Source organism: Centropristis striata, chromosome 3 (assembly GCF_030273125.1).
Source record: "Centropristis striata isolate RG_2023a ecotype Rhode Island chromosome 3, C.striata_1.0, whole genome shotgun sequence".
Taxonomy (NCBI): Eukaryota; Metazoa; Chordata; class Actinopteri; order Perciformes; family Serranidae; genus Centropristis; species Centropristis striata.
The window spans coordinates 33,609,556-33,625,996 of NC_081519.1; the positions used below are offsets into that span (position 1 = coordinate 33,609,556).

The window sequence follows — 16,441 nt, forward strand, 5'->3', positions numbered from 1 at the left end:
GGGAATAAAGCGTGGAAATAAACAATCTTGCAGAAAGCGAGAACTGGAGAAGCAAAGCAGCAAGCAACACTCTCTCACAGACACACACAACAAACACCAATTTCTGTAACTCTACTACGTCATCTGGTATAACTGATACGATTGGCTAAGAGCTACCTACAGACGCTTTTGATCTTAAACCACACCTCCTCTACGGAGAAATGAACGGCTGGTTCCCAGACTAGATCTCATTTGAGATTAGTCTGGTGTTAGCTAGGCTAGCATTTTACTTAAAAATGTACAAATTTTCTCCTGGGGGGATCCCCCTAGAATGGTTCGTTTAAATGGTTTTAATTGTCAGTACCATATCATTAATTACTTTGATCTGGATCTCCTTTTAACTAAATGCTAATCATAATCAAGGATGAGTACTATTTCATCATACATGATGCATCGTAGCCTTTTGCGCGTTGGTGGGGCCCCATTTGTGCAGAATAAGCCCTTTTTATTTTTCCGCCCGTCCTTCAAACAGTCTGAGTCCGGCACAGCAGGTTAATTCGTACACAGCTACATTATATAGACTGCTTAATTTTATATTTGTTAATAAGAAGCATACACGTTATTGCATCTTTTTGAAACTATATTTTGTTTGTTCTGCTTTTTTTGTCTTTCTCTGACTTGTCCCCTCCACATGTGTTCACGCTGCTTCACAATGTTTTTCACCCAGATGCTGAGCGTCACTGTGAGTGCACGCGCCTCCTCCCTCCTCAGTAACCTGCATAGCAACTGCACGCTCTGCCCGTCCTCCTATGGTCCTCCTCCTCCTCCCTCCTCCGCCGCACCGGGGATCGGCGCTCTGAGCCAATCACGGCGGGCCCCTCGCTGTGACGTCTTGTTTGTTGACACTTCCATTAGCTCGCCACCTGTGTGACGTCACTGCAGCGGGTCGGCATGGGGACGAACCAGAGAGGAGGAGGAGACAAAGAGCATCTCAACTCAGTAAGAGGTGCCACTCTTCTTTATTTTTCTCTGCTCACATTCAACATCTGCTTTTTAAAAAAAATACTAACATCATCCTCTTGTGGTCTTATATTAAGGCTCTCTGGACAAACTGCACGCAGGGGAGATTTAGGTTGATTTATTTGACGCATTTTGGTTGTGCAAGAGAAGGTTTAACTTGGTTTGGCAAATGCACAACTGGTATTAAAGGTTTTCAGGTTCGTTGATTGGAAACCCAAGATTAAACACAACTGGAGAAAAAAGTCTGGTCTCAATCAGGCGGTAACCTTTTGGGTCTTAGCAGGGAGGCAAACCAGGAAGTGCCTTGTTAAGTGTCTTGTTTCCGATATGGGGAGCAGACCATATTTGGACTGTGAAGGAGCGAGAGGGAACTGACCACACTGACTACACGCCTCTCTACACCTCAACCTGACTGAGAGAAGCTGCTAATTCGCGTTAGCATTAACTGGAGCATTACGGTGTGTTCAGACCGGACGCATAGCGAATTTTCGCGTCGCGTTACTCTCGCGAGTTGATCGCGCGAGTAGTTGAATTTACTCGCGTCACTCGCGCGAGTAATAACTCACCCTCCTACTTGCGGTAGGAGGGTGATGATGTGTCAAAAAGCTCGGGAAGCCCACAGACCGCAACAATAAGTTTCTCCTAATTTTTCCGGAATAGGCGGGTTCCCGGGATGCATGACGTCACTGTCGTCCAGAATCTCAACGCTGATAGGCTGTCCCGACACAGCGTCACACGAATATTTCGCCAAAGTTGAATTTATTGAACTCACGCGAATTCGCGTTGTTTCATTCGCGTCAATCGCGGCATTCGCGTCGCGCGAAACCCGCGATTCGCGCCGCCGGCAAAAATTTGCGTCTATTCGCGTGTTTGCATTGACTTTGTATGTAATCTTGTCGCGCAAAATATTCGCTACGCGTCCGGTCTGAACACACCGTTAACTGGGATGTTCATTTTGGCTAGCAAAAAAAAAAAGTATATTACTTACCTCAGAAAAAAAGAACAGCGACTCCTTAGAGTGTCTGTAAGTCCAACCAAACGCTGAACAAGACAGTTTTACTGAACAAAATGTTCAAATAAACTGTCATCAAGTGAAAATACAGTGTTCAAAGTTATGAGATCATACCGGTAAACGTCCTTTTATATATATATATATATATATATATATATATATATAGTTATTTATAACTTTATTGACACGTTGCCGTGGATGCGCATTGCTTTGCTTCTCTCCTGATGACAGCTCGCCTTGTGAGTGACCTGTCAATCAAAGTTAGCCACGCCCCAAATCATACGATTCTTTTTCTTCTGTTTTCTTCTAAATGGGCCCATTATTTGAACTATTAACATCAAATTGTCTTGAAGAAGATTAGCGATTGGGACCATAGTGCTGTCCTAAAAAAATTTCTGAGGTAATAAATCAAGTGAGAAGTTTTCAAATTTTGCATTGAAATTAATGGACAGATATTTTTTTGCAGCCAAACGTAGCGCCCCCTGCTGGTATTTTCGGTAGAATGCAGCTTAAGGCACTTCCTGGTTTGCCTCCTTGCTTAGACCCGGAGGTTGCCGCCTGGCTCCATCACAGTGTCATATTGTGGCTCACCTGATAAACAACAGAGTGATTCCTCTTCTCATATTTAAACGATCTGTGCAGTCAGCCGCTCCGTAGACACGTCGGCCGGGATACTCTGCCTGGAAACACCGCAAACTAATCGGAACCGGCAGCCGACAGAGACGGACGAGTCTCGTTGGATACGAGGTGGTCGATTAGGTGGGATAAAATTAATTTCTGTTCCGGCAGCACCTTACACACCTCCCTCTCTCCTTCTTTCTCTCTCTCTCTCTGGGGGCGGAGCTCTCACTGTTGTAAACATGTCAGCTCTTCCACATGAAGGCTGTGACAGTCTGGTCGAGATAAGACCAACAACTTATTATATATAAATAGATAGATTACTTTATTAATAACCGAAGGGAAATTAAGTTGTCATATCAGCACAGACAAACGACAGAATGTAAGAAAGAGTGCAGAAATACAGCTGCTAGAAATAAAGAGACATTACAGGTACAACAATATAACTAAAATAAATATATAACAATTCATTTTGCACAAGAATTGGGTTGTAAAATTAAACATAATAAATATTTACAGTTTGATTTGGCACTGGAGTATTTATTGCACTATACTAGATGTGGTTATTGAATCAATAAAGACTCATATATAAGCTAGTTTTCTTGATTTTTTTTTCCTCCATTAAAGGCAGGGCTGCACAATTAATCATGCAATATCAAAATCGCATAGTATTTGTTTTAATATGTGTCATAGCTTTTAAGGATTGTTTTGCTACAAGATGCCCCGGCCTACAAAATAATCTTTGTTTAGTCAAAAAAAAAATCACATAATGATCATTTGAATGTATATTTTCGACGAATATTAGAACAGTTAAGAACAAAAATGATAATTCCCTCCTGCGTTGTGAGTAATCGCAATATCAGTGAAAAAATTCACTTATATATACTTTTTCCAAATCATGCATCCCTAATTAAAGGCTACTAGCTTATAGCTGAAGTTTGAAGCATTTAGATGTTAAATGTAGTGCAGGTTTTCTGTCTCTGCAGCTTTAACGTTTCTTGTGATGCCCAGCATGCAGCCCTGGTTCCTCAAAGTGGAGGAAGAATAAAGCAAACTCACTCTCACTTTAATCCAATCAATAATGCAGATAGACTGTAATTAATCTGCTGGTGAGACATTATCTTAATTATTTCCTAGTTGGTGAACTCCATTCATGCCAAAAGCGTTTCATTAACTGAAGGAGAGAGGAACAAAATAAACAGTGTGCCATGAATTCCTATCTCCAGTTGTCAGTGGGGTCGTCCCCAGAAGGAGTCGAGCTACCGACCCTCCTGACTTAACCCTGCAGCTGCACACTGTGGGTCACATGCAGGTTTTGTGGAACACGGATTCGGTTTATTTTGAACCGAAGAGGGCAGCACAGGAGATAGGAAGGCGCTCGAGTCGAAACAAAACAATATCTGAGAGAAAGAGAGGGAGCTATATTTAGCTGCGGCTGTGACTTGTGCTGCACAGACAGCTGAAGAGGGGAAGTGAGGCGACTGCACTGAATGCTGATTGAGAAGCTCTTAAATTCATGAATGAAGCATGTGTACTTGTTACACTACTTGCCTTTTACATTTTAACTGCTTGAGCCTAGCAACATATGTTCTACTTGAAAGGAAAACGAATAAAAGAAACCATCAGATTATGCTCATGCAAAGCATTTTTAGTCATAATTTAATTTTTGCTCCTTAGCTTCAATAGTTCTCTCTTTACCGCCTCAGTGCCTGCGCTCTGCCACAGTTATATTTTTATGTCCGTCCAGCAGAAGCTCCCCCTCTGATGTTATATTTAGGTCTGGAGTAAAGGTTAGGCCCATCATCAACTTTTATGTGAAAATGATCACAAGTTATTGCTTTGCAGTTCGGCCAGAAACCCAAAGCCGTTTGTGAGGCAGTTAATCTCTCGTTTTAAAAGGCACGCTCCCCGTTTTACTGCCACCCATTATTTCCACTGGCGTATTGACACACTGGTTACAATCTCCATTTGTCACTGTGCTGTGAATAAAATCAGTTTTGGGAGTGTGAAAATATTCAGCAGCATTTTGTTCGTGTTTGTTCCCAGCAGCCTGTGGCTCATTAGAGTAAGAGTAAAGCTTTAATGTCCCTGAAGGCTGATTTGGCTTTAAACAGCAGTCCATAAAGGAGGCTACAGGTTCAGCTGATGAATTCATTAATTTGTATTTTGATTATAAACATTTGCATTCTTCATATTACCACAGACTTTAAAAACTTCACACCAAATGATGACAGGAAGTGTTTAGCCTGACTGACTAAACCTCCACAGACTAAAAGAATGTGACATAGCCACCATGATGTCACCCATTGGTTTGTGGGCTACCGGCTTGAAGCCTTGCATTTGGCTTATCAGCTTTTGCCATGTTGTTTTCTTGGAGCCAGATGTGACCATATTTGGACGACACACTGGTACTAAGTTATTCTTTAGCGTCTTTCAGTACAACTGAGCGCTGAACAAGACATTTTTATACGACCAAAACGTTCCAGTTGACTCTGATGACGTGCAAACACACCGGCCCTCATTTATCAAATGTACATAGAAACCAGCGAGCGTAGATCCGAGCGTATATATCATCTTATGACAGGGTTCATGTGTGGAGGTGACACTGACGCTCAACTGGTGTTTTAAAGATAAATAATGAAGCCTGAACATGCTTTGGTTTGTCAAAAAACAAAACAAAACAAAGAATTTTGTCAGCCCCAGGCATCGATACAATAGTCTAAGAACAATTCTCCGACTCAGACGTGTGGACTTCACACTGACTCAAATTTGTGTACACGAGCTGAGACCAGACGTGAGATCTGATCGAACCCTCCGCTCACATCCAAATTGATAAATGCAGAGCCTTGTAGAAATGACCATACGACCACTTTATGCTCACTTTGTCGTACGTTCGTTTGATAAATAAGGGCCAACGTGAAATGGTCGAAATCGAAGACGAGAACAGACGGTGTGTGGTAGGGTCGGACCAGAATGAACAACAGACCAGACCAGTATACTTAAGTTTACCACTAGGTATCACACTTGACTCAGCAACCGTTTGGTGGCGGTAATGCACATTTTAGGTGGCCACTTGCAGAGAAGAAGAAATGTTTCCGTATTGGTGCTGATTTAGTTTTATAGATTATAGTTAGAGACCAACTCCACAATGGAAACTTTCTCCACAAGTTTAGGATCGCGTTCGGCACAGGTTATTGATGCCGCCTCCTTTTTTATTCTCCAGAACATCTCATAATGACATGCAGGTTCAGCCAGATGATAAAACTAAACCGGACTGGACTGGAAATCCACCAAACTCTAGTGTGTGGTGGTAGCGACCTGTCAATCATAAGGTAGTCACACCCTACGGCAAACACTGCTTTATCGTCTATTTTACTCTAATTTGGATCATAATCAAAAGAAATTACTCATCATGCTGTTCAGAAGAAAATGTGAAACTAACAACTGAGACCATATCCATTAAAAGTGATTGTTTTTTTTTTTTGGTCAGCAATTTAAAAAAAAGTCTGGTGCACAATTGTGGACTGGATGGGTTGAGGATCTGGAAAGAGCTCAGTGATTGCAAGTTTCTGCGGTAAAGTCTGGCCATGTTCTCCGCAGTGTTCCTCTTTGTCTCAAACAATATACGGTTGAAAGGGAGAGGGACCAGACAAGTCCACCAATGGAAATGAAACTGTTGTTCAGATAAAATGACCAGTGATCTGGAATCTTGTTCCTTGATGTGCTGAAATTTTGTGTCTTTATAATATATAAGAAATAAATAGATTGACGTACAAAGATCATTATTTGCAGCTGTAATGACGCAGTGCTTCTCCTCGGCTGTTGCCCTGTCTGTGTCTCTATCGGTCCTGTGTAATTTCCCAGCATGCCTTACAGATCATGTAAAGTGTGAAACAGGGTAAGATGATCCCATTGGCTAAACTGATTGAGTTGTGTTTGATTGGATTGGCGTTGTGGACGGATCATTCTGGAAGGGATTAGAGCGTCTGAGCTGATAACCAGGGGTGGCTGTGATCTTCCTCTGCTCTCTGTCCTCATTTCATCCCACACTACACACACTTCCCAAGCAAAGACCATCTCTCAGATAAAGATGCATTCAGTCTTTTTTTTTTTTTAAGATAGTCCGGCTGTATTTTTGACTCCTCTTTAGGTTCAGGTCCAAACCAAACTAGATCCTGATAGTATAGCGTATATTTCCAAAAATGTTTTTTCAAAGTTGTTCTTTTCTTAGCAGAATCCCACTGTCACTCAAAGGTGTAATTTGTAATTATTTTTTAACATGCTCCAAAAATTGGTGGGCATTTCACCTTGTGCATGATTAACTAAATGCAGCAATGACATGTTCAGCATTGTGCACACTTCGACATACCTGCAATGTCCTTAAAAAATGTATAATGAACTTTCCAAACTGAAAAAAAGACCTACACTTGAACTGATGTTTGGCATTTAACAGGGTGGAACAGTTCACAAAATTAACAGTTTGGTTCATATCACTAAGAACGAAGACAAGTAACTGTGGTCACTAGAGGTGTGAATCAGCGTTTCGGCCTCACAATATGATTTTATCCCAATACTTCAGTCACGATATGATATTATTGTGATTTTAAGCAGTTTACAATATGGTGAGTATTGAGATACAATATATTGCGATTTAACTGTTGAACTGCATTTTGTGTCCACAAAATAAAATTAAATCAAGAATTGTTTTTCTCCATAATGAGAGTCAACTCGTGGGAAACCAGAGTCACATGACTGCTTTGAAAATCACCATGAAACATAAAAAAAGCCTAGCTCTGCAGCGTTATTTCAACATGATATCCTGACGTGATCACATGGTGCCTATAGATTCCTTAAACCTTCTAGTTTCATATGATACCAGTATCTCCTGTATATTCCTTAAAGTGAGCCCGATATCGCCTCTGGAAAAGAAAAAAAATGGCGAAAATACTGACAGCCCGCCGGAATGCATTATTTGATATAATACTGCCATGCAAAAAATTGCTATACTATGCTGTATCGATTTTTCCCTGACCCCTAGTGGTCAGGACTTTACTTTTAAACAATTGTCAATATAAATACCTGTGTGTTGTTGTCAGGTGTGACTTGTGACTGTGATGATGGGAGGAGAGCAGAGCCATGAGAGGAGGGCTGAGGAGAGAGAAGAGGAGCCTGAAAAGCATCAACAGTCTGTCCAGACTGACAGCTCAGGATCTGCTGCTGCTGAAGGTATACACTCTGTGGAGGAAAGCACATTTACTGTACGACTGTATGGCATTATTTACATTTTTAGTACTTTGTACTTCAACTGTTCTATTTCAGAAAAAAACATTACAGTTTTTATTCCATTGCAATTTTCAAAAAGCTGCTGTTACCTTTATGATTGGGATGAGCCGCTAATAAAATATACATGTAAAAAAATGTATTTGCACTCACTGTAAAAAGGATAATGATGCATTTTAGCAGAGACGTTCACTGACCACTCACTTCCTGTATCTGTGTCAGCTGGGTACAGTTACTGCCACGCCCCCTATAGGAGACCAGCAGCAGGTCTATTGATTCCAATGGGAGAACTAGATTATGGTCGAGTCTTTTGTCCCAGAGTTTATATGTAAATATTGGTCACATTTTTCACAGAACATGTCTTATGGACATTCTGGGACAGAAAATAAACATAATTTTTCTGATGGACAAATCATATACGATTCTTAATTTAATGTAATAAAGATAGCATAACATTGAACCTCCATTTACATGTACAAACACAATATTTATCAGTTCAAACATTAACCTTTTAAAATGATTCTTGACATTCACAATACTTCCAAAAAGAGTGGCGGGAGAGGCAACCACGCCCAAGTAGGAGACAGGAAGTGTGCACCATTTCATAGCATTGGCGCAGCTTGTTTTAGGCCATCTTCCTTTATCCAGTATCTTTGATTTTAGTTCTGTGTTTTACTCCTACAGACTCCCCGGGAGAGCTGCCCCAGTGCAACATGGGAAACAAGAGGGTGGACAACATGTGTTTCATGATCTCCTGCACCAACTGGTATTAAACTGGTCCTGGTACAACAAGTTAATGTTATTAAGGCTGAATTCATGGAGTCACAGAGAATCCAGAATGAAGCTGTCACTGAATTCCCACATGCTCGCTGCAAATCACTATTCTACCTACTTCACAGGTTAAACAAATGAGACACAATGTGTTTGTCAGTGAGCTTTAGAGGTGCTGATAGGTGGGTTTTGTCACTTGGGATGCTAAGCCAGGCTAGCTGTTCCCCTTTTTCCAGTCTTTATGCTAAGCTAACTGATTGCTGGCAGTGGCTTCATATTTTCCGTGGACACGAGAGGCGTTTGATTATCTCTTCTAACTCTTTACAAGGAAGCAGAAAATCGAGTTTGTTCATGAAAAGAAACGGTGCAAGAGACGGGGTAAAGATTCATGGGCTGAATATAAGATTCAGAAATGGATCAAACCAACTCGTGTGTATTCTTATTCATGCCATTAATGGCTGTCAGCTGAAATTACTAAAGAATTGCACAAATGAGAATAAATAAACCAAATCAATGATTTTAACAGCAATGACTGAAATAAAAGTGTCTGATTTCTTTCTTGTCTCATAATGCTTCAAGATTTGAAATGAATGTGAATCATTTATTTATACTGCTAAAAGTGTCGTTTTAACATGCAACAGTTCTCACCAAAACACACTGAATACGACTTCTAATTAACAGGGTTTCAGCAAAATCTTTTTCTTTTCATCTAATCAACTTTACTTTACCTGCATCAAATGGTGCTCCCTTTTCCCATGATAGTCCATGGTACCCTTTCCTACAATATTGCACACAGTTCAGTGAATTTCATCACTTTCTTTAGAAAACTTCATCTGGATGACTGCCACTACAGGGCTACTATCAGCTGTTTGAACAATTACAATAATTCAATGTGATTTAATTCGAATAAATGGATCAAAAGTATTGTGAAATAACTACAACATGATGCAGATGTGTAAAAAGTCTGAACTGATGCTTCGTCAGCTCTGTAGGCAAAACAAGTAAATAACTTTCAAAATGCTTGTTTTTCTTAACTGAGTTATATTTTAACATGGCACAGCCTGGTCTCTTTCCTGCCCTCTGGGCTGCGGATCACAGAGTTATTGGCCCCTACCCCTTTCAAACAGTGTAAGGAACACAACATGATGCACTCAGACCAGAGCCCCACTATGGCACAACGCAGTGGCGGTTCTACACAGGGGCCGACAGGGGCCACTGCCCCTGTGAAGAAGCCCTTGGCCCCTGCTGTGGCCCCTGTGTCAAATGAATAATAAAATGACCAATTTATAACGATGAATGACGGAACAATTCTTACTTATTGTTCAAACAATATCTCACCCACACAAAAGGAACCCAGAATGTGTACTTTGTATAATAGTTTAAATGTGCATAAAAGCTTGCATATAAATAACAAAAAAGATCATTCTCATTGTGCTGCACTTTCAAAATAAAAAATTGTGCACAAAATTAGAAATTTGTCGTACAAAAACAATTGTTATTGTTGGTGAGTCTCATTGTTTCAATCAGTGTATTTGTATCTTCCAAATATACTTAAATGAGATTTTTTTTAAAAGAAGCTAAAATAAAGGTTTTGATGCTTAAATATCATCTTTGCCGTTTTTTAATGTGCACCTCTGATTAAACACTGGCCCCTCCTCAGCCCCCACAGTGAAATTGGTCTAGAACTGCCACTGGCACAACAACAAGGACGTCCCCAACTGTGTATTGTTCATTTATTCTAATCTTCATGTGAATACAAATATAATTTCCAAATATACTTTACTATACGTGACTACAATTAGTAGTCAAACTACATTCCTGCACAACTACAAGACTTCAGTGGAAAGAGTCCAGCAGGGCCCCCTGCTGGAGGATCCACAGCTGCCCTCAGGAGCTCTGATAGACGAGACACCTGGGAAACCTCGCCTTCAACATCTGGAACAAGATGAAGGAGATGGTCTCCTACAGCCCTCTGATTCTTGACCCAAACACTGCAGATCCAGAAGTCTTCTTGTCTGAAGATCTGACCGAAATGAGAGCAGGAGAGAAACAGCAGCTTCCTGATAATCCTGAGAGGTTTGATAATTACTGGTCTGTCCTGGGCTCTGAGGGCTTTAACTCAGGGACTCACAGCTGGGACGTCGAGGTTGGAGACAGTGAAGGCTGGGGACTGGGTGTGTTAGCAGAGTCTGTCCAGAGGAAGGGAGAAATGCCATCTGGAATAAGGGGAATAGTGCTCTATGAAGGTAAATACTCAGCAGAGTCACCAGATCCAACCACAGATCTTCCAGTGCAGAAGAAGCTCCAGAGGATCAGAGTGAATCTGGACTGGAACAGAGGAAAGCTGTCGTTCTCAGACAGGAAGTGTGGACCATTTCATGGCATTGGCGTAGCTTGTTTTGGGGCCATCTTCCTTCTATCCAGTATTTTTGATCTTAGTTGTGTTTACTCCCACTGACTCCCCTTGAGAGCTGCCCCAGTGCAACATGGGAAACAAGAAGGTGGACAACATGTGTTTCATGATGTCCTGCACCATCTGGTAAACTTGTCCTGGTACAAAATGTTAATGTGATTCTGGACCAAGGCCTGAATTCATGGAGTCACAGAGAATCCAGAATGAAACCATCACTGAAGTCAAAGATGGCGGCAACATGGAGGTCTTGGTTCTGCCTTATCACGTGTTGAGGTGTGGAGGTCAGAACAAAGGATCTTGAGTCAACTTTGAATTCCTCTTCAAATGTGTATGTCTGTGTTGGAAATCCAATTCAAAGTACATAGTGTGTGTGATCTAGTGGTGCCGGGTTAGAAAGAGAATGGTAAGTTGACAAGCAAGACCCTGTGTCTTTGTAAAGCCAACTAACTACGATAAATTATTGGTGTGGCAAAACCTAATACCAATGACCTATACAGATCATAAAAATACTCCTCAATAACACATTAAACCAAATCATTGATTACAACTCAAATATTGTGCTTAGCCTTGTGCTTGTTGCTATGTTAATCTATGCCCAGTTACTTTACCAAGTCCTTGAAGGGAGGATTACAATCCTGTGTTGAAGGAAAGCAGGAAAAGGCTGGAAATTTGTTTCCTGTTTGGGTCCAGTCCTTTACTGGGTCCAGTTGCAGAATGGTCATCTAGGGTTAGTTGCTCAGTACAAACTCACTCTACTGGCTCCTGTTGCCTTTAAAGTTAGCTGACAGATCTTGTGTCGTAGCCTCTGGGGCTAGCTTGATGCTGTAGTTAACTGTCTTTTAACGAATCAGAATCTTAAGGCAGGCTTCTGTGTGGGAGCCCTTTGAGAGGAAGAGTGGTGAAGGGAGTCTCAGAAGAGAAAGACTGGGGAACAAGGGAACAGAAGTCTGGGGTTTGTAACTTGGAGGCCCCTTGTTGTGTCAGATGTCTTCTGACCTGCAAGGTTCTCACAAATCGATGTGAAACTGTGAGGGATCGTGGGGGACTGAGTTTGGTACCTGTCTCCTTTGTTGGGAAAGAGATTTAGTTGCCATTTCATGATTCAGAATAAAGCTGCTGCGCTTCATATTAATCAGTCCAAGGTGCACAAATGAACAAAATCCATCTGTGTTATACCTGTGGTTCAGACACAATATATATACACACACTCTTAATTCATTGTAATAATGAAAGGATGATTCTGTCTTCATGTTGATAAGCATAGAAAACCTCTGAATGTACACAATTCAGAATTCAGAGTTTACATTTACAAATACAGTATTTATCAGTTTAAACAGTGGCTTGATATTTACCGTAGAGACAAGAGTGGTCTTGATTATCTCATCTAACTCTTGACAAGAAAGCAGAAAATCCAGTTTACACATGAAAAGAAGTGGTGCAAGAGACGGGATAAAGATTCATGGGCTGTGTATTATAATCTAGAAATGGAGCAATACAATTTATGTGCATATTCTCATTGTTATAAAACTTGTCTTAAAAAGGACATGTAGAGAGAGACCCATGTATGGGTAAATTATAAATTATACGGAGATTAAAGCAGGAGGCAACCCGGGGGTTTATACTCTTCTATATTGATAATAGTTGATCGGCAGCACAGAATCTGAAATACATGATGAGGACACAGTCTGAGTCATACTTTCCCCCTGATCCCCCTCCCAGGGACCACACACTTTTATGGGCACCACAAGCCTAATCCCTCACAGCAATTCCAATCCGTTAGCCTATTTGACTCTCGACTGGTCTTTAAAAGTACATCTAGCATATAACACAACACACCTAATAATAAACAAAGATTAACACTGAATGTTATACATTTAAACTTAACTCTCCCAGAGTTTGAGACCCTCCATCGGGGTCTGAACTTTGGGTTAGTCTCAGTCAGTGTCTGCTGCGGGGGCAATAAGTGATTTAACATTCAAAACTTCTTACCAAAGCACACCGAATATAAGTTCTGACATATAGGGTGAATGTATTTCTGCATAGTTTTATTTTTTTTAAATTTACTTTACTTTTGTTGTCATCATTCAATGGTGCCCCCTTTTACCATGATATTCCATGGAACCCTCACCCACAATATTCAAGTCTACTTTGACTCCTACGCTGTGTTTACACCAAATGCAAAGCTCATTTTCACACTTATTCATGCAAGTTTAAGAGGTGGATTTCATTTGTGTTTATCTTGGTGGAAACAAGGCTGCCATTTCTTTCTGTCAGTAACGGTGGCTGAAATAACCACTAATGCTGTTTTGTACCTGTTGTAAGCATCCAGATTCGACGGACAAACGAAAGGCGTCATGTCTGGGTTCAAAATATGATCTGTCTTCTTGAGGAATTTGATGTGATTTCATTTAAATAAACCGATCAAAAGTATTCTGTAAAAACTACAACATGTTTCAGATATGTAAACAGTCTGAATTTATGCTTTGTCAGGTGTCTGCAAGTTGACAAATAATAAACTTTTTAATTTTTTGTTTTCTTAACTGAGTTATAATTTAACTCTTCCACGACAGTCAATCTACATTCAAATCTGCTTTTAATATCATAAGTGTTGCATCAGCCTGCAGCACACATCAGTCTACATGTCGAGCAGAAAAAACAAAACTTTGGAATGAGACACACCCCTGTGTGTCGTGTAGAGCAAGAGCTGCACCCTTCACCTGACTCACCTGAGAGAATCCAGGAAACAGTTTGTTATTGTTTGTCACTAAAGAGAGACACGGACTGAAAAACAGACAATCAGATTCACCTTCAGGCCAAACTAACAACTTCCTCTGAGTGAGTTCAGCTACAGGAGGGAAAAGTGGAAACTACAATATTGTTGCTTCGACCTGCCGACACTCCACACGCTGAAGGTAAGTGTGACTAAAAACACGACTCAAAGTAAGTTTCAATGAGGTTAGTAGAGGACGGAGGGGAGCCAGCTGACTGTACTTTCTGTTTGCTGTGTTTTCAGCTTCACTCAGAGACTAAATGGCTTCTAGGTCAGAGGAGGATCTCTGCTGTCCGATCTGTGATGAGATCTATAGAGATCCTGTTGTTCTATCATGTAGCCACAGCTTCTGTAAAGTCTGTCTAAAGAGCTGGTGGAGAGAGAAACAAACACGGGACTGTCCAGTTTGTAGGAGAAGATCTTCAAGGGATGAACCACCTTCTATGCTGGTGTTAAAGAACCTGTGTGAGTCCTTCTTACAGGAGAGAGATCAGAGAGCTTCAGAGGCTCTCTGCAGTCTGCACTATGAGAAACTCAGACTCTTCTGTCTGGACCATCAGCAGCCTGTGTGTCTCGTCTGCAGAGATTCAAAAAAACACTCCAACCACAAGTTCAGACCCATCAGTGAAGTTGCAAAACCAAACAGGAAGATACTTCAGGAAACTCTGGAGCCTTTAAAGAAGAAGTTAAAGAGTTTTAAAGAAGTTAAAGTGAAGTTTGATCAAACAGCAGAACACATTCAGGTCCAGGCCCGGCGCACAGAGATGCAGATTAAGGGGCAGTTTAAGAAGCTTCACCAGTTTCTAGAAGAGGAAGAGGAGGCCAAGATGGCTGCACTGAGGGAGGAAGAGGAGCAGAAGAGTCAAATGATGAAGGAGAAGATTGATGCTCTGAGCAGAGAGATAGCAGATCTTTCAGACACAATCAGAGCCACAGAGGATGTGCTGAGAGCTGAACACGTCTCATTCCTGCAGAACTACAAGGCTGCAGTGGAAAGAGTCCAGCAGCGCCCCCTGCTGGAGGATCCACAGCTGCTCTCAGGAGCTCTGATAGACGAGACCAAACACCTGGGCAACCTGACCTTCAACATCTGGAACAAGATGAAGGACATGGTCTCCTACAGCCCTCTGATTCTGGACCCAAACACTGCTCGTGCAGACCTGATCCTGTCTGAAGGTCTGACCAGAGTGAGACAAGGAGAGAAACAGCACTTCCCTGATAATCCAGAGAGGTTTGATACATTCTGCTGTGTTCTAGGCTCTGAGGGCTTTAACTCAGGGACTCACAGCTGGGACGTGGAGGTTGGAGACAGTGAACTCTGGTTACTGGGTGTGTTAGCAAAGTCTGTCCAGAGGAAGGGACGCATACAGTCAGGAGTATGGGAAATAGGGTTCTATAATGGGAAATACTCAGCGTGGTCATCAGGTAAACTCACAGATCTTCGAGTGCAGAAGAAGCTCCAGAGGATCAGAGTGAATCTGGACTGGAACAAAAGAAAGCTGTCGTTCTCTGATCTTGATACTAACACACACATACACACCTTCACACACACTTTCACTGAGAGCATGTTTCCATACATTAACATTGTGGGTGAACTGAAGATATTACCACAGAAGATCTGTGTGACAGTGGAATAGAGCAGTTAGAGATAAAGAGGATGATTATATTCATCATGTTGTTTATGCCTTGAAGGTAAAAGTCACATAATTAACATCTTCATCTGCACTTGTTCTCCTGATTCCAAAGACAAACTCATTGTTTGTTGTTTTTTTCTTTTTACATTCTTCGTCTTCTTTTCGTTAAATGATTATTTTCAGTTTCTGATCTTTATGTTCGGTCTGCTTGGCCTTTTATTGGTTATTGATACTGTGTATATTTTAGATGTTGAACTTGTGATTATTTTGACTTGGAGCTATGAAGACCAGTTAACACTTTGTGGAAACTAATTGAATCCAAATAAAGAGAAAATAACTGCAAGTTTGAGCCGCCAGATTATAAAGTTTCCAAACATTTAAAACCAAGAAATAATTACAGATATTAAATGTTCACTATCAATATACATATAAAAAGATATTAAAAATATATGTACAGATAAACAATTCTTTATGTAATGTCATAAAGAAAAGGTGATTGTCTGTTAAAGTGTGTTTTGAATTTTTCTGTTGGTCATTTCCTCAGAGGAGTTGTTCTATTTAAGGTGGACGTCTCAGTTTGAAGCTGTTGTTCTTAATTCAGGTTCAGACTTTAAGTAATGTTGCTCATTTAAGAACATTAACTTACATTAACAATAATGCTGAATGTACATTCATCCCTGTTTTCATCAACATAATAAAATATTTTCCTGACTTTGTTGTCATATTCTGCCTCTTTAATCCTAACACCTGCACCTTCCTCACTTGACATTTCACAAGCTGAAATACAACCCTGACTCCAAAGAAGTTGGGACGCCGAGTAAAACATAAAAAACCTCTGAATGCATCAAATCCAGCATCCAGAGTTTACATTTACAAACACAAAATGTATCAGTTTAAACATTAACCTCTTAAAAACAGCTGCAAGGATAGCCTTAGGGGTCTGG

The 16,441-nt window shown here is 40.9% G+C and overlaps 1 protein-coding gene and 1 long non-coding RNA gene across 3 annotated transcripts; both read left to right on the forward strand.

Moving 5' to 3' along the window:
* The first annotated feature begins 950 nt into the window (after window positions 1-950).
* On the forward strand, window positions 951-9,209 carry LOC131968676 (uncharacterized). 2 transcript variants are annotated; one of them, XR_009394052.1, is made up of 4 exons: window positions 951-985; window positions 2,654-2,770; window positions 7,726-7,855; window positions 8,594-9,209. It is a non-coding gene; the product is annotated as an uncharacterized LOC131968676 (long non-coding RNA). The 2 variants fall into 2 exon arrangements; XR_009394051.1 differs by lacking the exon at window positions 951-985 and having other exon boundaries at window positions 2,633-2,770.
* A 4,914-nt stretch (window positions 9,210-14,123) lies between these two features.
* Window positions 14,124-15,500, forward strand: LOC131969042 (zinc-binding protein A33-like). The gene has a single exon (XM_059330161.1). It carries the CDS (start codon window positions 14,124-14,126, stop codon window positions 15,498-15,500), a length of 1,377 nt encoding a protein of 458 aa, XP_059186144.1.
* Window positions 15,501-16,441: the final 941 nt, after the last annotated feature.

Coding starts and splice junctions, on each gene's coding strand:
- LOC131969042 (XM_059330161.1), top strand. CDS start 14,124: ATGGCTTCTAGGTCAGAGGAGGATCTCTGCTGTCCGATCTGTGATGAG.